The sequence below is a fragment of the Anolis carolinensis genome, chromosome 5, assembly GCF_035594765.1.
Source record: "Anolis carolinensis isolate JA03-04 chromosome 5, rAnoCar3.1.pri, whole genome shotgun sequence".
In the NCBI taxonomy this organism is placed as follows: Eukaryota; Metazoa; Chordata; class Lepidosauria; order Squamata; family Dactyloidae; genus Anolis; species Anolis carolinensis.
The window spans coordinates 70,543,932-70,566,617 of NC_085845.1; the positions used below are offsets into that span (position 1 = coordinate 70,543,932).

Here is a 22,686-nt window from a genome sequence, read left to right on the forward strand (position 1 = left end):
TAATTTTTAATCTGATTTATAGTGTATTGTATAATTTTTTTTATGTGTGTTTATTGTAAGCCGCCCTGAGTCCCCTCTCGGGTGAGAAGGGTAGAATATAAATGTTGTAATAACTAACTAAATAAATAATCAATAATTTGCCTGCTTGCCAGGTTATCTTGCATATTTATAAACAAGGCCTGATTCCACTGAGCAGTCATCCCTAACTATTTATGCCATAATGTATATTATGGCATAAATTGCTGCAGGATATTCTTTTTGCTGCAATGGACTGCAACAGACCCTCTGGAAATAAAATTGAAAGGTTGTTTTTCATTGTAATAATAATAATAATAATAATAATAATAATAATAATAATAATTAATAATAACAACAACTTTATTTTTATACCCCGCCCCATCTCCCCGAAGGGACTCGGGGTGGCTTACATGGGGCCTTCTCAAAAAATTGAAAGACTAGTAGCGTTAATGAGTGTGAAATTATTGTGAGAAACAGGATCAAACGTGTGACCAAAGTTTCAGCTTCTTCCACTTAGCCAGAAGTACTTAATCTTTTCTTGAGAGGTGCTCTCAGGTGGTTATTTTGTGGCATAAAATATACAAGTAAGTCTCCCACAGTCAGATTTTCTACCAGTGTGAATTGATCTCTGTGCATCCAAATCTCAAGTTCCTAATGTTCCCTTATTCGTGGGATTGGGTCGTGACACCCAAGCAACTTTCTCACTCTCCTTATACAATTTACTGTAAATTCAAATGTGGTATAAACAGTGTGACCCCCAAAACTATAAAATACAGTTAAGCAGTAGTTTAAATAGAACTCATATTCTGCTGCTGAATGTAAGAAACTCCTTACGATATTAACAGAATCAGTTGAATGATTCCTGATATCTACTGGAAACAAGGATGTTAACTCAAGTGTTGACTGATTTCATGTTTTAGGGTGCCTTTTCTCTCACCTTGAATGAACGCTTCAGTGTAGATGGAGGTTACATTGGTGAGTATCCTAATTATCTGTTTTAGGAAAATAACTTAAAAAGCAATTTTATCAGATCATAAAAAATAACTGGTCCTTTTTCTGATTTGCTAATAAGATTAGTCTTTACAATTTTTTTCTCTCTACAACGTATGGCCATAAAGTGAAGAACGCAGTGTTTTAAATGTTGTATGTAACTTTAAGAAACAGAATTGTATTCTTTAATAGGATTTAATGCTCACATGGAGCTGCAAGTAAGCTCCCTTGAAACTGCAGTATGGCTGGAATATGAAAGCCTTACACAAAAATCCTGTGCATGTTTAGTTGGTCTGTAATATTTTGGCCTAGTACATTAATTTCCTGCAATTTGTGATTCTTGCAGGACTCTTTGAGTGGATAGTTGGTCAGAGAGATGGCTGGTGGATGAGCTTCCTCACTAGAAATGTGCTGGAAAATTGTACAAGGTAATGATTATTTTAAAAGTGTTTATCAACAAATATATTGAATTAAAAATTCAAAATATTTTGCCACAGCATCTCTTTAGGTTTTAACTTTAGTGTATGCACTTTGTGTTTGATCTGCTGTATTTCTTTCAATAAATAGGGAGAATACTGAAGATCACAGTTGTGTGACTAGGAAAATATAACATGCAGGACAACATGGTCCTTCCTTATCTTATCCAATCCATAGTGGTTTCTGTCTTTCACAAAGGGACCTTATGATCACATTGGTCACTCTGTATGCAGAATATCTTTTTCATAACTTGCTGTCGACTCAGATCTTCAGTCTTTGCAGTTGCAGTGAGCTTCATTGGAGATTTAATTAAGTTCAGTGACAGTTTTTGGTCTTGAATGTAAGTTTTTATAGTTAGATGTTAAGAGCCAGAACACAAAGCAGTGCTAGGTTAATTGTGACTCAGCCCCAGACATTTTTGGACTGCAACTCTCATCAACCATAACCAGCACAATCAGTGGTGAGGCTGATGGTAACGGTAGAAAAACAGTATCTGGAGGGCCACAAGTTGATAACCCTGTACTAAATGAATGGGAACTTGGTTAGGTAGCCAGAGAAACTGACATTTGCATCTCTTGTGCTTCCCCTTCCTTATTAGGAAATCTCATATTACACTAAGAAACAAACTTTGAATTTTTTTTCTGTTCCTAGTATGAAAGTGTTATTTCTTGTTTAATTGTGCGGTAATTATTTTGACAGTAATGGTTATACTTCAGAAATATTGTTTTTGTGGCTGCCACAAACCACGTTGAATTGGTTGAGACTCAGGGAGATACTACTGAAAAATTATAGCAAAATGTGCTGCAGGATATCCTGCAAAAACAAAGTTTTGGCAGTTTAATAAACTTTTACAATGTTTTATGATAGAATCAATTAGAAAATTACATTTATAATCCAGGAATTAAAAAAGTGTTACATAGCGTTATTGACCTCCTGCTTTGAAACACTAGCTGTGACCTTTGGCTTCCCCCTTTCTGCCTTGATCTTTATGAGACTTCGCTATGTTCTTTCTAGTCTCTTATATGGAGTGATTCTTCTACTTTTGTTCTCTGGTACACTTCCAAACTAGCCAGAATATGCTGTAGTTCAGCAGTGTTGGAAGGTTGAGGCTACAGTGAATATGTTACACTTGTTGTATCTCACTCATTGTTTCTGTTAAATATAGTTATGAAGATGCAAAGGACAGACTGGTTAACTCAAAACTGCTGGCACCAGCCTATTTCATATTGGGAGGCATGAAATCAGGAGAGGGTTGTATTATTACACGTTCTCGAAGCGCTACCTTAGACATATGGCCGTAAGTATGCTTGTTAATTGAAGCTCTGTAAGCAGATGGATCTGTTGCCAATAATGTGGCTTGATAAAGCGGTTGAAAAGCTGATGCTTTCAAACATGGGTTTCTTTACTATTTTTGTAGAACATTCTTCTTGCTTTAACAATGTTTATTTGTTTTCATATTAAGGAAAGAAAAAAAAGAAAAACTCCTTAATATGCCTTTTGGCTTAATTTAGCCAAGAATACATTAGTAATATTCAATCTATGTAGGAAAACCACTTTAAGCAACTTGAGTTCTGTGGATAACATGCTAAAAATATTAAGTGTTGTAATGCATCTGTGGTTAAAAGGGTGTGTGTAGGTGTGAAAGGTGTTCCTATTTTATTTTTCTTTCAAGCTTGGACACAAAAAAGGGTATCTGGTATTTGGTGGAGACCAATTATGATCGCTGGAAGGATCCATTTGTTCTGGATAACAGGAGAGATCCCGCCATGAAATGCTTGAACCAAACAATGCAAGAGGTAAAGTGGTAGAACTCAAATGTCCTGGTATAGATGACTAAGTCTCTTAATGTGATTGACACCTAATGAAGTGTGACACGTAGTGAAACTCCCAGGATGTCAGCCTCAATCCTTCCTTCCTTACTTACTTACTTACTTAGGCGATCCCTCGTAGTTCGAGGATGATTGTCTTCCATCTCTGGTGTCTTGGGGGTGGGTTCTTAGGTGGCTGAAGAGACCTATTCTTGATCTGCATGTTCTCCCGCAGTGAGGACATCGGTTTCCAGGTGGAAGGCAGTCTCGATCAGGGTTAGCTTGATGCTCCTTCCTCTTGGCACGTTTCTCCCTTAAGCCCTCCATTCGTGCCTCTTCGAATGCCGCAGCACTGCTGGTCACAGCTGACCTCCAATTAGAGCGCTCAAGGGCCAGGGTTTCCCAGTTCTCAGTGTCTATGCCACAGTTTTTAAGGTTGGCTTTAAGCCCATCTTTAAATCTCTTTTCCCGCCCACCAACATTCCGTTTCCCATTCTTGAGTTTGGAGTAGAGTAGCTGCTTTGGGAGACGTTGATCGGGCATTCGGACAACGTGGCCAGTCCAGCAAAGTTGATGGCATAGGAGCATCGCTTCAATGCTGGTGGTCTTTGCTTCTTCCAGCATGCTGACATTTGTCCGCCTGTCTCCCCAAGAGATTTGCAGGATTTTTCTGAGGCAACGCTGATGGAAACGCTCCAGGAGTTTGGTGTGATGTCTGTAGACCGTCCACGTTTCGCAGGCGTAGAGTAGGGTTGGGGGGACAATGGCTTCATAAACAAGCACCTTGGTATCTCTACGGATGTCCCGGTCATCAAACACTCTCTGCTTCATACAGAAAAATGCTGCACTCGCAGACCTCAGGTGGTGTTGTATTTCAGTGTCGATGTTGACTTTTGTGGAGAGGTGGCTGCCAAGGTAGCGGAAATGGTCAACATTTTCTAATGTTACACCATTAAGCTGTATTCCTGGCATTGCAGAGGGATTAGCTGGTGCCTGTTGGAAGAGCACTTTGGTTTTCTCAATGTTCAGTGAGAGGCCGAGCTTCTCGTATGCTTCTGCAAAGGTGTTTAGAGAGGCTTGTAGGTCTTCTTCTGAATGCGCACAGACTACGTTGTCATCAGCATATTGGAGTTCTGTAACAGATGTTGTGGTGACCTTGGTTTTGGCTTTCAGTCTGCTGAGGTTAAATAGCTTGCCATCTGTCCGATAGATGATTTCCACTCCGGTGGGAAGCTTCCCATCAACAAGGTGAAGTATCATAGCGATGAAGATGGAAAATAAGGTAGGGGCAATAACACATCCTGCTTGATGCCTGATTCCACCTTAAATGGGTCACTTTGGGAGCCGTTGCTGTCCAAGACTGTTGCCATCATGTCATCATGGAGGAGCCGCAGGATGTTCACAAATTAGTCAGGGCACCCAATTTTTTGGAGAATGGTCCAGAGAGCGCTGCGGTTCACTGTGTCGAATGCCTTTGCAAGGTCAATGAATGCCATGTACAGAGGTTGGTTTTGTTCCCTGCATTTTTCTTGGAGCTGTCGAGCAGTGAAGATCATGTCCACTGTTCCTCTAGAGCAGGGGTCCCCAAACTAAGGCCCGGGGGCCGGATGCGGCCCTCCAAGGTCATTTACCTGGCCCCTGTCCTAAACTTCAGATTCAGGGTTGACCTAAGTCTGCCTGGTCTTTGGAGGTCTCTTTGCTTACTTATGGCCTCATGAGATCGTCTAGATGGTCTTTGAAGGTCGCTTTCCTTATCTATGGTCCTATGAGACCATCTAGATGGCTTTTGAGGGTCCCTTTCCTTATCTATGGTTTTATGAAATTGTCTAGATGGTCTTTCAGGGTCCCTTTCTTTATCTATGGTCTTCTGATGGCTTTATGAGATCATCTAGATGGCCTTTGAAGGTCCCTTTCCTTACCAATGCTCTTTGCTTACCTGTGGTCTTATGAGATCATCTAGATCAGGGGTCCCCAAACTAAGGCCCATGGGCCAGATGTGGCCCTCCAAGGTCACTTACCTGGCCTCTGTCCTAAACTTTAGACTTAGGGTTGACCTAAGTCTGAAATGACTTGAAGGCACACAAAAGCAATCCTAATTTTGGACTATTTCATCATAGTCCGGCCCTCCAGTCGTCTGAGGGGCTGTGAATCGGCCCTCCACTTAAAAAGTTTGAGGACCCCTGCTCTAGAGGGACGGAAGCCATTCTGGGATTCTGGGAGGGTGTCTTCTGAAACAGGGAGAAGGCGGTTTGCAAGGATTTCACCTAATGAAGTGTGACACGTAGTGAAGCTCCCAGGATGTCAGCCTCGATCCATCATAACAGGATCAGTCAAGGCCTTGTAGTAGTAATGTAGCACCAACCCTTAAAGACATTATGCAGCACGTATCACATTGGGTTGAGTATCCTGGGAGCTGTGGACCAGAAAGAAATTTTTGGGTTCTGCTGAAGCTTGTATGTTATGCCTCCTCTCTTCTCTCATAGAAAAACTTCCATTTTCAATTAACCACAGCCCAGCATTCAGTCCAAGTGCTAAGTCAGTGGTTCTCAATCTGTGGGTCCCCAGATGTTTTGGCTTTCAACTCCCAGAAATCCTAACAGCTGGTAAACTGGCTGGGATTTCTGGGAATTGTAGGCCAAAACACCTGGGGACCCACAGGTTGAGAACCACTGTGCTAGGTTGTGGTGAATTTGGACTATGGTTTATTAAAAGTAGTCGTTTTTTTAAATCACCAAAGGAACCATTCAGTGCTGCAGAGCTTGTTGGATTGCAACTCCCCATCTGCCCTAACTAGCACAGCCAGTAATGAAGTACGATGGGAACTACAATTTTGTAACATCTGGAGTGATAGATTTGGTGCAGGTGCTTAATTGGTTTGGGTTCATATTCAGACCCTTGGGTTTTTGACAAAGGGGTTTATATTACCTTAGTAATTGCAGATCTATTATAAATGTGGTGGGATAGAACTGTGACTGAGATGGTGGGCAGCATAATACTGTCTATGCAGGAAGCTGCTTTTTACTGAAACTCCTAGCCAATCGGAACTCTCAGTTCTGACCTGCATTGATTTCCAGACTTTCATGCTAGTTACTTTCCTACCTGGAGATCTCTAGTGATCCCAGATTACTTGGATTTCCCATCCAACTACAAACAGGACTGGCTATGCTTGACTTCCAAATCAGACCAGATTAGCCACAGTCACTGTGATGTGATATTCATATGAAATACATTAAATGATTTGAATGAAGATACAATTCTCACATCTTGTTCTACTGCTTTTTTATGCTAGTCGTCAGCATATAACTAGAAAAATAAAGTCATTATGGCTCATTTTTGACACAATGAAACCTGGAATCAAAGGCTTAAGTTATTTTGTTTTCATTATTGCTTCACAGATTATAACATTATCTCAAAAGTTGATGTCATCTTTAAATGCAACGTAGAAGTAATTGAGTGATGCTGCATAGTTCACTGGGTTGCTTCAGAATAGTCAATCACATTCTTATCCTTTGTGGGAAAAATCAGTTACGTCTGGCACTTCCTTTGGTCCCACTACTGGGACGCCCTTTCAGAAATCTTTCCAAATTGGCATTTGGCTCTTGAGATTAAAAGGTTTCTTCATCCCTGGATTATTTATTCCTGTTCTCTGCTTCGTTGCTGCGACAAAGCTGGCACAACTGTTCCTTATGTAGATGCTTCTTTATGAGTCTTGATTCAGGCATCAGAATAACTTCAGTCTTTTTCCCTCCCAGAATATCTCATTACCAACTATTTACAACGTTCTTTCCACAAAGCCTGTCCTTAACAAGGTAAGCTCTTTTTGTGCCTTCCCTTGTGTGTCCTAACTGAATCATATATGTAGCCTCATAACTTGAAAAGCTGGCCTGGTTAATTTTAGTCTATATGTTGTTTATAATTACACAGCCTACCCCCCACCCCCAATTTTCTTGGTGTCTAGGTTTTTAGGCCTGTTCCTAGGCTTATTTGGGGTGCCTATTCAGAAAATTACATCAAATGGACCACATCTGCTCTAGTTACTTAGATATGATTATCATTATCTTCTATAGGTGAGCAGATGGCCGCTGGTATTTATGTTCTGTAGCTCAAAAACTAGAAATAATAGGGGAAAATGGGTGCCATTTTTGGAATCAACAGGTCAGATATACCCAAAAACAGGACTAAGATTTGAGGCACCAAAATGTATATTGGCCAATGTTATATATACTCAGTATGCTATATAAACCTATAACATATTGATAGCTTGGAATTTGGAACAGTATACATTAGTATGAAATTAGATCTTGGTTTCCAAAACCAGATGATTTGTCTCCCGTGTTAAAAGTATATGAATAGCCTTAATAGATCACTACTTTGTCAGCTGTAGAAGTAATGCCATGCATGAAACTAGCTGGGACCAGTTTATGCAATCAATTCATGCATGGCATTACTTCAGGTGTGACAACTAGATATTCTTTATGTTCTTTGTACTTCACACAGATGGGTTTTCACATTACTCATCACTGTATTTAAGCAGAATTTGTGCAAGCTTCTGGAATCAAAGCCTTCATCTTTTAAAAGTTTGTATGCAGTTTCGAGAATTGCGTTGCCGTCTATTTTATTTGTACTGCAACTCCTAGTGGCCCAGGATACAAAGGCTGTGGTGGAAAATCTTGAAAATGGCTGTCAAAAATATCCAGGTTACAATATTCCTATGATAACCAAAAGTGACCCTAGTTATCAAGGGGTTCTGACATTTTCACTTTTTAAGTGATTTATTTTACTGTATATATTTTCCTGTTTATCCAAACTAAATGTATCATTTTTTTCTTTGTGTTTATTTAGCTGACTGTGTCAACAACACTGTTGGAAGTTTCTGATGGACACATAGAGACTTACCTGAGGGATTGTCCTGATCCCTGTAGTCCTTGGTGAGGGCTGCACTTGCCTATAGAATCGTATCAATGTGGGATGCATTTTCTCCAGGGGAAATTAGGGGAGGGAGTGGGGAGAGAATCTTAGCCTGCTGTTGGTTGGGAGATGAGCTTCTAGGCCTGGTTGTACTTCACACCAAAAATTGACCTTTAATTGGCAGCCTACTTTGAACTGTCTGCTTGTTTCTGTGTATGAAACTAAAACCAAATGACTTTCAGTCCCTGCTGCTTCTGCTAGTCATTGCTTAGAAGATTAATCTTGCAGCACCATCCTATGCCACTTTGTTTAATAGGGCATATGTGATGGAATTACAGCCCTGGGGAAAGGGACAGTTTGGAAAGTAGTGTTGTGCAGACTTGAAAGAACCCAGTGCCCCATCATGGTGCTTCACCTGCTCTAGTCTACCAGCTACCTCAGCATTTCACTGTTTTCTCAGCTTGAATGAATGCTTGCATTCAGTTTCCATATATTTAAAATTAGAAGAGAGTAGAGTGAGAGATGTATCCAACATAAGGGGAATATAACAGTGTTCTGCATCTGGAGAAATATCTAGAGTTTTAGTCTTCCACATTCACAGAAGTTAGAGGCATATGGCCCCATGAAAAACCCTGAATAAAAAATGCCAACTTTTTTACCTGAGAAAACACCTCTCTAGAAATATCTAGGTCCTCCAATATGATCATAGAATCATAGAATAGTAGAGTTGGAAGAGACCTCATGGGCCATCCAGTCCAACCCCCATGATTGGAGAAAATTGGCCATAGGGGGTCATACTTTGGAAGATCTAGCGATTCCTAAAGAAAACATTTTAAATAAAATCTATGAACAATAAAACCCATACAAATTAAAACAGCAAATGGTAAGGGGTTGGGATGCATTCTTATAGTAATGGTGCAGTGTTCCCCACCACCACCACTTCAAGGCGTAAATGTCGGATAGGGCTGCATCTCCTGCAATGGTTAACTGGCCTCAAGCATGGATAGTGTAACATAGCTTTGATATTCCTGGCTATGCCATCCCTAGAACAATATTCTCTGCCTCGCTGTTTCTGAACCTTGTGCCATTGCTTGTTCTCCAGCTGGAAAGACTAGAGGGAAAACAATGCTAAGGGAATGGCTGCCTGTGTACTGTGGAATGCATTACAGTGTCCCTATCTCATCCTTCAAACTTTTCTTTTGTGGTGCACTTACTAAAATACGGGACATGATTGCTTCAGAATAGATGTTCTTTTTCCTAGTAATTAATGGAGATGATTAATGTTTCAGTACTGCTAGTCAGTATTAAGAATGTATCTTTTAACAAGTTCTTGATCATTTTGCAATAAAAAAATGATACATTATCTGTCTTGTTCTAACTTCTTGGGAAATGTGACGCAATATAATAGTTGTAATAATGGCTATTACACCTTCAGTATAGCCATTCCTTTTCTCCTAAATGTTTACTTTATACTCTACACAGATTATTAATTTTATTCCTCAACTGTATCTGCCTATGAATGCTTGTCCACAATTATTGTCACCTTCAGTTTGTATCTCAAGCAAGACCAACTTCAAAGTGATCTTTGAGGTCACAGGAAGCATTTAATGGGGGGGGGGGGCAGCCAAAAAAGATGGTAAATTTACCAAGATCACTTAGAATTTGAAATTTTGTTAGTTTTGGCCCAACTCTCTAATCTGTTACAATCATTTTGAATTCTGATCCCATCCTCTGGAGTATTAGCTGTCTCTCCTACAAACTACTGACTGACTGACTGATGATGTTGTTTATGTTGTTATAATGCTGTTAATTTTACTGATTCATGTTTTTAATCTATGTTTGATTGAGTTCGTCCCCATGTAAACCGCCCCAAGTCCCTTCGGGGAGATAGAGGCGGGATACAAAAATAAAGTTATTATTATAAACTTGATAAGCATACCCTTTAAGCCTTCATCGAAGTCATTAATAAATATGATGAACAGCACTGGGCCCAGAACCAAACCCTATGGGCATTCCACTAGTTCTTTCCAGGTTGAAGAGGAACCATTGGTGAACATTCTTTTGTTTCAGATGCTTAACAAATTACAAAGTATTTAACAGTAGTACTGTCTATCCCACATTTTACTAGCTTGTTCGAAAGGAGGTCATGGGGGACCTTGTCAAAGGCCTTACTGATATATCCATAGCATTCCTACAGCTACCAAGCCTGTAACTCTTACTGGAAAAAGCGATTAGCCTGGCATTACTTGTTTTTGAGAAATCCATGTTGACTTTTAATGATCACAGCATTCTTTTCTAAGTGGTGACAGACTGCCTTCTTAATGACCTGCTCCAGAATCATTCTGGTATTGATGTCAGGCTGACTGGACAGTAATTGTTTTAAGTCCTCTTTTTTCCCTTCTTGAAGACAGGGACAACATTTGCCCTTCTCCAGTCAGCTTAGACTTCTCCCATTCTCAAAGATTCAGCTCCTACATGCCTGAAATCCTTCTAATTCTCACATAGTGACAGTTACAATTACAGGGCCATGAATTTTATTTGAGGCAGCTTCATACAGTCCTGCTCCCGTCAAATGCAAGCAAAGGAATTAGAGCATCCCCAACAATTTGACCTGCTTGAAGCTTTACAATGAGGTAGGGTCCATCACTCCCCTATTCTTGTGGTAATTGCTATAACTATTCTTACTAGTAAGACATTTCTTCTAATGTTCTATAGAAGCCAAAATCTTCTATAATTAAACAGATGTAACCACAAGCAACATGCTGTTGTAGTCATGCCTTGTGATAGATCTATTGGGGGGGGGGGGGGTTATGGGCAAAACTGGCAAATTCCTGACTCAAAGGTACCAAAGCTTGTCAAAGTAGCAAGAGACAAAGTAGAAACCATTTACATGAAGTTCAAGGAAACATCCCTACATGGCGTGCCTTAGAAAAGTATGAAAATACAATTCTCATGGTTCCACCAAAATGACATCAGTTCCTTTAGTCATCTTCGAAAATGCATTTTGTTTCAATTATTTTAAATGGTGCTTTAGCATGAGGTATAAATAGCAATTCCCAGGATTGGAAGATACGATCAGCATAAAAGAGAACACCTTTGCATCCAACATATTCTTTGTTCCTTAGGAAGCAACAGTGTTCCCGTGAAAACAAACACTTCATCTAAATACATTTTTTTTAAAAAAATCATTGAATTCATAAAATTTGACTCTTCATAGAGTTTTGTATAGCATAGTTCAAAACACACCTACATACAAGGCAACTTTTATTTAAAACTACATTTTTAAAATTGCTAAAATCACAATCAAATAATAAAAAAGACAAGACAGCAAATAACTGTGCAGCCAGACTGAAAGCTCAGTTGTAGCCGTTTTAGTTTTATGGGCCAAAGTTAGTGCGCCTACTCTAAAAGACGGTGTATGAAAAACTAATTTACATTTTTATACAGATTACAATGCATGAAATTTAGTAGCCATTTTCTATATGCATCTGTAGATGAAGTAGGCCAAGGAGTTACCCTTGAAATGATTTTTCACGCACTTTGGGCTCCAAGAGTTTCTGGAAAAAGGAGAGAACACATTCATGATTACAGCAATGATAAGAAATATCCTTGTCTATGATGATGATTATAATTTATACCCTGCTTTTTCTCTCTCTAAAGAAAACTCAAAGCGGTCTAACAAAATAATCTGGCCAAAGATTGCCTCTTAAGTTTTGCAGACTCTAGTAAGAACCAACATGACCAGTTCAGGGATGGGCATTTAGACTAATATATATACATGGAGATTTTGGCCACTCTTCCAATAATTTCACTGCAGGCAGAAGACACATATTCTTCACGACCAACTTAAAATACTGGCAGGGTTTTGGGAGGGATTGACCTGGGATGTTGGGGCTTGTACTCCACCCAAATCCAGAGAGCAATGTGAATTCTCACCAATGATGAATCTGGACCAACCTTGGTACACACATACCTCTCATGAGCAGCTTTAAAAACGGGGATGGGCGCTGACCCAGGATGATGAGAACTGTAGTCCACCAACATTCAGAGAGCACTGTGAACCCCCCTGACAATGGATCCTTACCAAACTTGGCACACATACCAAACATGACCAATTTTAAGTACTGAAGGGGTTAGAGGGGGTGGCCCCAGAATGATGGGAGTTGCAGTTTACTCACATCCAGACAGCACAAAGAATTAAAAACCTCAACTTCTTCCACTGAACTAAATAGGAAAGCACCAATGAGTACACTGATGATCCTGTATCTATCAGATGATGTTAAAGAATGAAATGGGAGTACTGGTGCACCAAACCGCTTCATCCACATGGCTAAATTAGTTAACTGGATCACAAACACATCAAACTAAAATGAGTAATAATAGCTCTGTCAACAATCAGCTTGCTCCAGTTAACATGCAAAAAGTTAATTGTTCACAGTTTCCATGTTCACTACAGCATATAAACTGCATTAGGTAAAATTGTTAAATTAAGGAGGACAGTAAGGACATTAAAGAACCTCACCAGGTTCTTTCAGGATTTGAGGATCTCCCACTAAATCTTCATGGTTTTCTGTACTGGCCAGTATTTCTGAAGTGATACTGTTAGTCTGAGCTTCCTCCACTATTGTTTTCATCAGCTCTTCCTGGAAATTGATAAAATTAGATCTTATTAATTTAACATTCTTACCTGCCTTTTCTGTATGATACTTTCAAAACGAGCAAAAAAAGATTTTCAAGAAAGGTACCTCAGAATAGACTGCAAGTTTAAGGGATACATCTTCAACTTTCACAAAGTCATCCTCATCAGATTTCTGACTGTTATTTCCAGAACCAGTTTCCTGTTGACAGAACATAGTTATTATTAACTTATAGTCAGTAATCCAAAAAGCTATACCATTATATAAAGGTTGCTATTTAACTACATCATCTATATTTATTTATATTTATGTCCATAATAAAAGTGAAAATCCGTATGTGTGTATGTGGCACAGGTGTCCGTTCACACAGACAGCCTCCAGCCTCCACAAACAGGCTACAGTTCCCAGTGCTGAGGAGCCACCAAGTCACTCCCGTCCACTGACATTGCAGTTACAGCGAGCTCCATGAACATGTAGCCCAAACCCTGCCAATGTCCTTCCCAAACACTATGGCCCACCAACCAAGGAATGCTTTTGTTTGGGGACCATTTCATCCTAGACTTTGCATTGTCCTCCACCATAGGCAGGCATCCCAGGGTTCTCCATTGCTGTGGAATTTGCATGACCCCGCCTACTGCCCTTCCTTTTCAAATCTGTCTGCAGAACAAACACAGCACAACTACATTTCCTGGAGGGGTTTGGGGGATTGACTCCACATGGTGGAGGTTGTAGTTCACCCTGCATCAAGTCAGAGCACTGTGACTCCTACTGGGGAATGTGGAGGAGTTGTAGTTCACCCACACCCAGAATGCTATGAACCCAAACGATGGCTGTGGGCCAAACCTGCCATGCACACCTGATATGCCCAGATTTGAATACTGGTGGGTTTTGAGGGGAATTGGCTTGGTCATTTGGGAGTTGTAGGTACTGGGATTTATAGTTCACCTGCAATGTATGAACACTCCGAACCCCTCCGATGATGGACCAGGACCAAACTTGGCACACAGGGCCCCCATAACCAAAAGAGCATATTAGACAAGTTTGGGGGAAAGGGAGTTATAGTTCACCTGCATCCAGAGAAACAGTGACCCCACCGACAATGGACCGGGACCAAACTTTGCACAGAGAAGCCTCATGACCAACTGAACATACTGCAGGGGTTTGTGGGAATGGCCCTTGATTTTGGGAGTTGTAGTTCACCTGCATCCAAAAAGCACTGAACCCAGCCAACGACGGGTCAAACTTGGCACACAGACTCAACATAGCCTGCTGTGGGTACTGACAGATGTTTTGGGACAATTGCCCCTGGAATCTAGGAGTTGTAGCAGTTCACCCCCATCCAGAGAGTAGTGCAGCCAGGCGATGACCAGCCAACGACAGATCTGGACTACACTTGGTACACAGACCCAAAATGGCCATCTTTGAATACTGGCAGGAGGATTGACCCATGATTCTGGGCATTGTAGTTCACCCACTCCAAACTGATAATACCTAACAAACAAAGACAAATAATGCCTTTATCAAATAACCCGGGCATCACCGGGTTCCCAAGCTAGTTCTTTATAATGAGACTTGAGCATTCATGGATTTTGTTATCCATGTGGGGTCTAGTACCAAACCCCATTGGATGCCAAGAGCCCTCTGCAGGGCAAGGTTGAGCAATTGCAATGTGAGCTGGGATATACCTTTAGACCATTAAATCTATGAGATCCATCAATTGATGCAATTTAGATCATGGATTATTCATTTTAAAACTGTAACATTCCAAGTGGAAAATCTGTTTTCTTAGGGAAAATATACTGGTATTGGGTACAGCTGCTGTGGAAGTATCCCATTTGAACAAAAATGGGGGGAAATGATTTAGTCCCTCCATTACATATTGATGAACAAAACTTAGGAATTCAAATCACTTTTCGTCCCCAATTTAATATTTAAAGGAAGATGCACAGCTGTGCCTCATCTCTTCCAATACGTACATATTCATTCACCAACACAGGAGACTCTGTATCGGGACTGTCAACAACAGAGCTTTCAGGCGTTCCTGATGAGGATTTGGGTTCTTCATGTACAGTGACTAATGCATGACTTTCATTTTCTGCTAACGACACGTCTTGTTCTTCTGTTACTACAGTACTTGGATTAAGATCCTCAGCAGCATTAACAGGTATGGCCTGTGTATCTTCTATAATGTTAAGATACTGAGGCACAACAACAGTCGAATCCAGGTCACCTTTTAAAAAAAGACAACAGCAGTTTGCTACAAAGTCTGGAAAGATACTTGAGGCATTTGGGATTGCTTGGAAGAAGTATAGAAAGGATCGAGTAATATCAACATAGTTCAGAAGTGGTAAAGACACTTCAAAAGGCCTAATGAAAGGGAGACTAAGAGACCCGATCCTTAGCAACAGGGACATCCTGTAAAAATTGATGTCAAGAAAACTATAATTTTGAAAGACTTTGGATAGAGCATAAGAGTCTGTGAAATGGTCAAAACTGACTAATACCACATAAAAAATTCAAGAAGAGTGGGATTTCCAGACTATACACTTTGTAATGCACTTTGTAACTTTGTAATGGGACATGAGCAAAACTTCCCACAAGAATGGTAAAAACATCAAAACATCCGGGAGTCCCCTGGGCAACGTCCTTGCAGATGGCCAATTCTCTCACACCAGAAGCGACTTGCAGTTTCTCAAGTTGCTACTGACATGAAAAAAAAACCTTTGTAATGCAATTTTTATACCAAGTCAAATAATAAATAACTTGCTAATGAGAACTGGCTACATAAAAGTTTTAAAATAACACGATTCTGTATTTAGTGTACAAGACATCCTAATTATAATAGCTCTGAAGTTTAGAATATGTATAAATATTAAAAATAAATGAGCTAATGAAAATCAGTCCTTTTGAAAAACCAATCACTCTACCTTTAGCCACAGATTCTTGTTCAGATAGTACTGTGATGCAATCATCTGAATTTTCAGATTTGGGTTGTGAAATCTGTAAAGAAAATATTTAAATTGATCAAAATAGTAAATGCCTACAAATTTCAACTAAATTTTAACTTAAATATGCATAGAATAGTGATCTGATGCTCTCTGCATGCAGACTAGTCATATGTCCAGTCGACAGGAGTGACATTTGCAATTCAAAAAAGCAGAAATAGAAAAACCCTTAACTTAAGTTCCCCACAATGTCTAGTTTAGAAACAAATGTATGCAGTTACATTTCTTTTTGTTTCTGATGTATTATTTTAACATTGATTAATAAAGTTATTTCCTTCCCCAGCCTTCCTAGTTTTAAAAACTAATCTTAAAGCTTGTTTATCAAATTAAGATTTCAAGAGCATTTTCATCACCTTTGTACACATCTACAAGTGTTACACAAACCAATTCATTTAAGGTTAACAAATTTTCCCAAGGAACAGCGAACCACAAAGACCCAATATTATCCAAAGTTGTCTCATTCTGTCAATACCTGCTCCTGCTCATTTTCAGCAGTAGTTTCATTGTTTGCTTGGAGGGAAGTTTGAACATCTACAGGCCCTTCTTCAAATTCATCTATTTCTTCATCTTCATTTTCATCTTCTCCACTTCCATAATTAGTTAGAGCCTGGGTTTCTGCTTTAGACAAGCCTGAAATAAAATTTAAGAGTAAATTAAGCAATACATATGTATTATCAAGTATTACAAAATCAGCTACCACCCTAGGGTGCAAACTTCATATTGAAATCTATATATATAAAAGAATTTAAAAAATTCGGCCTAGGACAAAACAAAAAAAACTACACATCCCAGAAACACTAAACTTGGCAACACAACCCCTCATCCATGCCTCTACGTTCATACAACAAAAAGAAAAGAAAAATAACATCCTAATTAGAGGGAAAGGAATAATTGGTTTTTATCCAATTGCTGCCAGTTAGAATTCTGCCCACTTGGTCTCCTAGCAACCCACTCAGCCCAGGGGACAGACAGTTAGGCCACAGGCCTCTTCCCCACTGCCTATAAAATACAGTGTATAAAAGACAGATAATATCAAATATTATCTGATTTTCACTGGATGATATGGCAATGTAGATTCAAGGCCCTTCCACACAGCTATATTACCCATTTATAATCTTATATTATCTGCTTTGAACTGGATTATCTTGAGTCCACACTGCCAGATAATTCACTTCAGTGTGCATTTTATACAGCTGTGTAGAAGGGGCCTCATATAATCCAGTTCTAAGCAGATAATATAAGATTATAAATATATAGTACAGTCTCACTTATCCAACATAAACAGGCCGGCAGAACGTTGGATAAGTGAATATGTTGGATAATAAGATGGGATTCAGGAAAAGATGATTAAACATCAAATTAGGTAATGATTATACAAATTAAGCACCAAAGCATCATGTTATACAACAAATTTGACAGAAAAAGTAGTTCAATGCTCAGTAATGCTATGTTGTAATTACTGTATTTACAAATTTAGCTCCAAAATATCACAATGAATTTAAAACATTGACTACAAAAGCATTGACTACTAAAAGGCAGACTGTGTTGGATAATCCAGAACACTGGATAAGCGAATGTTGGATAAGTGAGATTCTACTGTAATATGAAATAATTACTGTGGTAATCCAGTCCAACCCAATTCTGCCATGGAGGACACAATCCAAGCACGCCCAAAAGATGGCCACTCAGCCTCTCAATAATAATACAGTAGAGTCTCACTTATCCAACGTTCTGGATTATCCAACACATTTTTTTAGTCAGTTTTTCAATATATCATGATATTTTGGTGCTAAATTCGTAAATACAGTAATTACTACATAGCATTAATGTGTAATGAACTACTTTTTCTGTCAAATTTGTTGTATAACATGATGTTTTGGTGCTTAATTTGTAAAATCATAACCTATTTTGATGTTTAATAGGCTTTTTCTTAATCTCTCCTTATTATCCAACATATTCACTTATCCAACATTCTGCCAGCCCGTTTATGTTGGATAAGTGAGACTCTACTGTAATAATAATAATAATAATAATAATAATAATAATAATAATAATAATATCAATAATAATAAGAATATCATACAAGCACTCCCAACAGATGGCCACCCAGCCTCAATACTACTACTGCTACTACTACTACTACTACTACTACTACTACTAATAATAATAATAATAACAACATCATCATACAATCCTAAGGTTAGCAGATACCCCTAAGGATCATCCAGTTCAACTTCCTTATATCATGCAGGAGGACACAATCCAACCACTCCTGACAGATGGCCATCCAGCCTCTACATAATAATGATGATGATGATGATGATGATGATAATAGAAGCATAGAATCCAAGAGTTTGGAGAGACCCCTAAGGGCCATCCAGCCCAACCCTTTCTACTATGCAGCAGGACACAATCCAAGCATTCACAACACATGGACAATATATAAATACTATACAATACTACACAGAGACATAGAACCCCCTCTACCGTCACCACTTTCACAGTACACAAACAACCAAATGCATACTAAACATAAAGACAACCATACAACAGACATTCAATACCACCACTACCTCAACAAGTTCTCACCAACACCACCAGACAATGCCACAGCAACGCGTGGTCGGGCACAGCTAGTGTATTAATAAATGCGTAACAAGTCGAATGTCCCTTACCCAAAAATATGTGGATTGGGGGGGGGGGGGGGATTTTGGAATACTTTTATTTGTGTATATGTACATAATGGGCTATTTTGGAGAACAGACAGAATTCTAAACACAAAATTAATATATATATTTCATATATACCTTATACACCTAGCTTGAAAATAATGTTATACATGATATTTTTATTAATTTTGTACATAAAATCAAAGAAGCAAAAGTCATCTAGAAAATTTTGGTGTACTTTGGATAAGACATGCTCAATGTGTAACATGCATTACATATGTGTTGTCAAAGGCTTTCATGGCCGGAATCACTGGATTGCTGTGAGTTTTCCAGGCTGTATGGCCGTGTTCCAGAAGCATATTAATACATTAAGTAGTATGTATTACCTATTCCCTTATCTGTAAATTATTCATTTTTAATCTCGTTCTTATGAGACATATAAGTTATGACAGAAGCTGTGAAAACTTACTTATGGACACTGGGCAACTCTCATTCTCCTCTTCTTCCTGATCCGAGGCATCTGATCTTATGGTTCTAGGCACTTCTCTATTATTGAATATTGCCGATTCATGAACTTGCTTAAGAGTTTCAGTTTCATCTTTGTCCTACATATAAACAAAAAGTCACATTTCATACACACTTACAGCTTTTAGATTCACACATTTTGTCTAATATGAATGTCAGTTCTACAGTGCCCTTGTAAAGTAACTATTTTGTTAAAAGTGCATTGGTCTGCACACATTACATACAGTATCACTGAGGCTGAAGAGAAAAAAGTAACAAACAAATGAGTTATGAATGGAAACACCAAAGCTGTTTCAAGGCAATGCAATATTTTTTTTTTACATATTCTGTTGAATTATTTTTCAAAGCTTACTTTCTTGCCTTGAAGAAAAATGTTTACTAGGTTTGAAATGATTACTTGTCAGCAAATATTTATCCAATGTGTTTAAAATTATATTGAATTTGCAAATTTATTAAATGATAAGGTCTCTTTTTTCATAGTTCTGAAAGGAAACTTACTTTATCTTCATCAATATCTTCAGTAGATGAACAAGCTCCTCCTTCAAGTGTTCTTTTTGCCTTAAAAAGAGATGTTTCAGTTCAAAACCATGCAAACGATCAGGTGCTAAATAAATCAAATATTAAAATCACTATATTAAAGAAATCAACTTGATTTCTAATCATAATAAGCAGCTACAGTAGAGTCTCACTTATCCAACATTCTGGATTATCCAACGCATTTTTGTAGTCAATGTTTTCAATATATCGTGATATTTTGGTGTTAAATTCATAAATATAGTAATTACTACATAGCATTACTGCGTATTGAACTACTTTTCTGTCAAATTTGTTGTATAACATGATATTTTGGTGCTTAATTCGTAGAATCATAACCTAATTTGATGTTTAATAGGCTTTTCCTTAATCCCTCCTTATTATCCAACATATCCGCTTATCCAACCTTCTGCCGGTCCATTTATGTTGGATAAGTGAGACTCTACTGTACTTACATTTTAATTGTATTGTTTTAAATAAGTGGTTAGCAATGAGTCCCGTTATTTGGGAGAAAGGTGGATTATGTATGTATGAATGAATTAATGAGAACGTATTTCTGCTCATTTATTGTGCTGTAATAAATTTAAAGTTTTGTCAAAGATTCTTCAAATTTCTCAGTGCGAATCAAATACGTTAAAATGGAAATAATTTGCACGATTATGAGTGGGTTGAGTTTATATTGTAAGCACACTCATTCTGCTTATTTCCATATTGCTCCTATCCACAAGTACCGAAGATGTTCAAAGTTGTTATATACAACTCCAGTAGGAACAAACCATATTAACAACAAACAAAACCATTACTAAAGATAAAGCCCATGAACAAAGATATAGTTTTCCCTCACTTATCACAGGGGTTCCGTTCCAGGACCTACCGCAATAAGTGGAAATCCGTGAAGTAGGGACACTATTTTAATTTTAATATTTATACATTTTAATTATGTGGCCTTTCTCCTCCTTGCAAGCCCCGGGGAGCTAGTGACCCCTTCCCTACCAGTGCTGGCTGGGCCCTTCTTCTGGGCCCGTCTGTTGCTCTGGCTGCTTCCCTGCAGCCAGGGGAGCAGGAACGCTGCTCCAGCCGGATGTGTGAGAGAGGGAGGGTGAGTGGGTGAGAGAGTGAAGGGCGGCAGTGGCAGCAAAAGCCTGGAAGAGGCAGCCAGGCCTGGCTTCTGCCTCCACTCCAGCCAGGCCATGCCGGGAAACGTGGAGGACTCGGAACAGGGGGCGGAGTGGAAGCAGAAGCCGGACCTGGCTGCCTCTTCCAGGCTTTTGCTGCCGCCGGCCTTCACTCTCTCACCCATCCTCCCTCGCTCACTCATCCGGCTGGAGCAGCGTCTTTTCTTCCCTGGCTGCAGGGAAGCAGCCAGAGCAACATGACGGGCCTGGAGCAAGGGCCCAGGAGGCGCTGGTAGGAAAGAGTTGCAAGGGGGAGAAAGGCCACGTAACAATTAAAATAATGTTTAAATATACCCCCGTTTCCCCACAAAACAGCAAGTCTGTGAAAAGCGAACTGCGAAGTAGCGGGGGAACACTGTATAACTTGTCCCAAAATAGAAGAACAAGAAGTTTCTGAAAAGCACTTATAGATATGCTTTTAAAACACCACTAGAAAACTTCCCTCCGTGAGGAGAATGTAAGGAACCTTGTAGCTCTGCTTTTAAAGTATTCAACATGATTTAATACTTTATTCTCCACAGTATTCTCCAACTTAGGGCTCTTCCAGTGTTTTGGACTACAATTCCCATCAGCCACATCATAGGAAGTAGTTAAGAGTTATGCAAACTGAAGTCCAAAATCTGAACAAAAGGCTGAGCTAGAAACTGACTTCAAAGGAGAATGCAGGCCAAATTTCCCTCATGACGAATACCACCGAAGAAATAGTATCCATTGTTTGATTTAAATTTACACAAGTCAAAGTAGGCAAGTTACAAATTCTACTGAGAAAATAGCAAAGTGATCAAATGCAAAACTATCTTTGAAAAAAAAATTGAAAAGTTACAAAATGCACATTTGTCCATTCTTTCAGAAGTTTAAATATATTAAAAGTGTATATATAAAAGTTTGAAGTGTGATATTAACCTCTTTGGCATAAGACTGCATTGTTCCATCTGCTTCCACTTTTCTTTTACATCTTTGCTTTACAGTCAGACTATTGTTGTCCAAGTCTTGCATAAGTTTGAAGAAGGCTAGTTCATTAAATAATACTTCAGAAATTTCCACTAGAAGGTCTTCCCCACAATCCTTTAGTTTCTTGCCAGCAAATTTTGCCAGTGAATCCTGTGGAAAAGGAGGTCAAATATGGCACTGAACTTGAATCTTCTTCAATTCAAGCCCAAGACAGTTCACCAATATCCCATGTACTCTCATACACACAAAGATGGATTATAATGAAATATGTTAGCAAGCCAACTTTTGAGAAATCTAAAGCAAAAATACAGGTGACATTCTAAGCATGAAACTCTCCTGTACAAGTCTTATTGACATTTCCAATTCTAAAATAAAACTATTAACACTCAGACAGTTTTTTAAAGACAATGAGAAGCTGATACTAAATGTGAATGCTCATTCTAGGGAGGGTGAACCAGCAGGAATTGAAGCAGGAGGAGGACTGGCAGATGTTAATTGTAGGTAAGGAAATGGCTTTTTTTAGCCTGGGAGGTGACATGAATGAACCCATTAATGAATGGTTCCTTCTCCGGTGGGTTTCCATGGCCGAGGGGTGATTCAAACCTTTGTCTCCTACAAGCCTAGTCCCAAACTACATCACCTTGGTTTTAGGCAAAATAATGTATGTACTGACCTGCAATATGCTACCAAGTTGCTTATGAAATATCTTCACAAATTCTTTGCTTTCATCATTTTGCTGAGTAAGGGTTAAGACCATGCGTCTTACTGAAGTCAAAAGCTGAGTAGAACATACCTCATCCATGTGCTCCTAGGGTAATATTAAAAGTACATTACTCTGCAAAAGAACTCTTTTTCAGAAAAAATATTAACATATTATTTTATTTATTCGTTCATATGCAACTGTTACTTCCAACTAAAGTATACCCAGTGAATCATTGGGATCCGCACAGCTGCTTACTTAACATTCATCTATTTATTCAAGGGACTAC

At 39.0% G+C, this 22,686-nt stretch overlaps 2 protein-coding genes across 11 annotated transcripts in view; one reads left to right on the forward strand and one right to left on the reverse strand.

The window, feature by feature from the left end:
- The window catches only part of asah1 (N-acylsphingosine amidohydrolase 1), a 42,994-nt gene extending 33,430 nt beyond the window's left edge, over window positions 1–9,564 (forward strand). The window contains exons 9-14 of the mRNA XM_003221639.4: window positions 939–993; window positions 1,355–1,436; window positions 2,651–2,782; window positions 3,158–3,281; window positions 7,046–7,102; window positions 8,136–9,564. Coding sequence (XP_003221687.1) covers window positions 939–993; window positions 1,355–1,436; window positions 2,651–2,782; window positions 3,158–3,281; window positions 7,046–7,102; window positions 8,136–8,225 — 540 coding nt within the window. The 3' untranslated portion in view covers window positions 8,226–9,564. The remainder of the gene's footprint in view (window positions 1–938; window positions 994–1,354; window positions 1,437–2,650; window positions 2,783–3,157; window positions 3,282–7,045; window positions 7,103–8,135) is intronic.
- A 1,888-nt stretch (window positions 9,565–11,452) lies between these two features.
- The window catches only part of pcm1 (pericentriolar material 1), a 60,935-nt gene continuing 49,701 nt past the window's right edge, over window positions 11,453–22,686 (reverse strand). For all 10 annotated transcript variants that reach the window (XM_062981507.1, XM_062981505.1, XM_062981503.1 and 7 more), the window contains 10 exons: window positions 22,371–22,505; window positions 21,650–21,847; window positions 19,536–19,595; window positions 18,982–19,117; window positions 16,316–16,473; window positions 15,766–15,838; window positions 14,815–15,068; window positions 12,947–13,039; window positions 12,724–12,844; window positions 11,453–11,758 (listed from right to left, as the gene is read on the reverse strand). In XM_062981507.1, coding sequence (XP_062837577.1) covers window positions 11,733–11,758; window positions 12,724–12,844; window positions 12,947–13,039; window positions 14,815–15,068; window positions 15,766–15,838; window positions 16,316–16,473; window positions 18,982–19,117; window positions 19,536–19,595; window positions 21,650–21,847; window positions 22,371–22,505 — 1,254 coding nt within the window. In that variant the 3' untranslated portion in view covers window positions 11,453–11,732. The remainder of the gene's footprint in view (window positions 11,759–12,723; window positions 12,845–12,946; window positions 13,040–14,814; window positions 15,069–15,765; window positions 15,839–16,315; window positions 16,474–18,981; window positions 19,118–19,535; window positions 19,596–21,649; window positions 21,848–22,370; window positions 22,506–22,686) is intronic.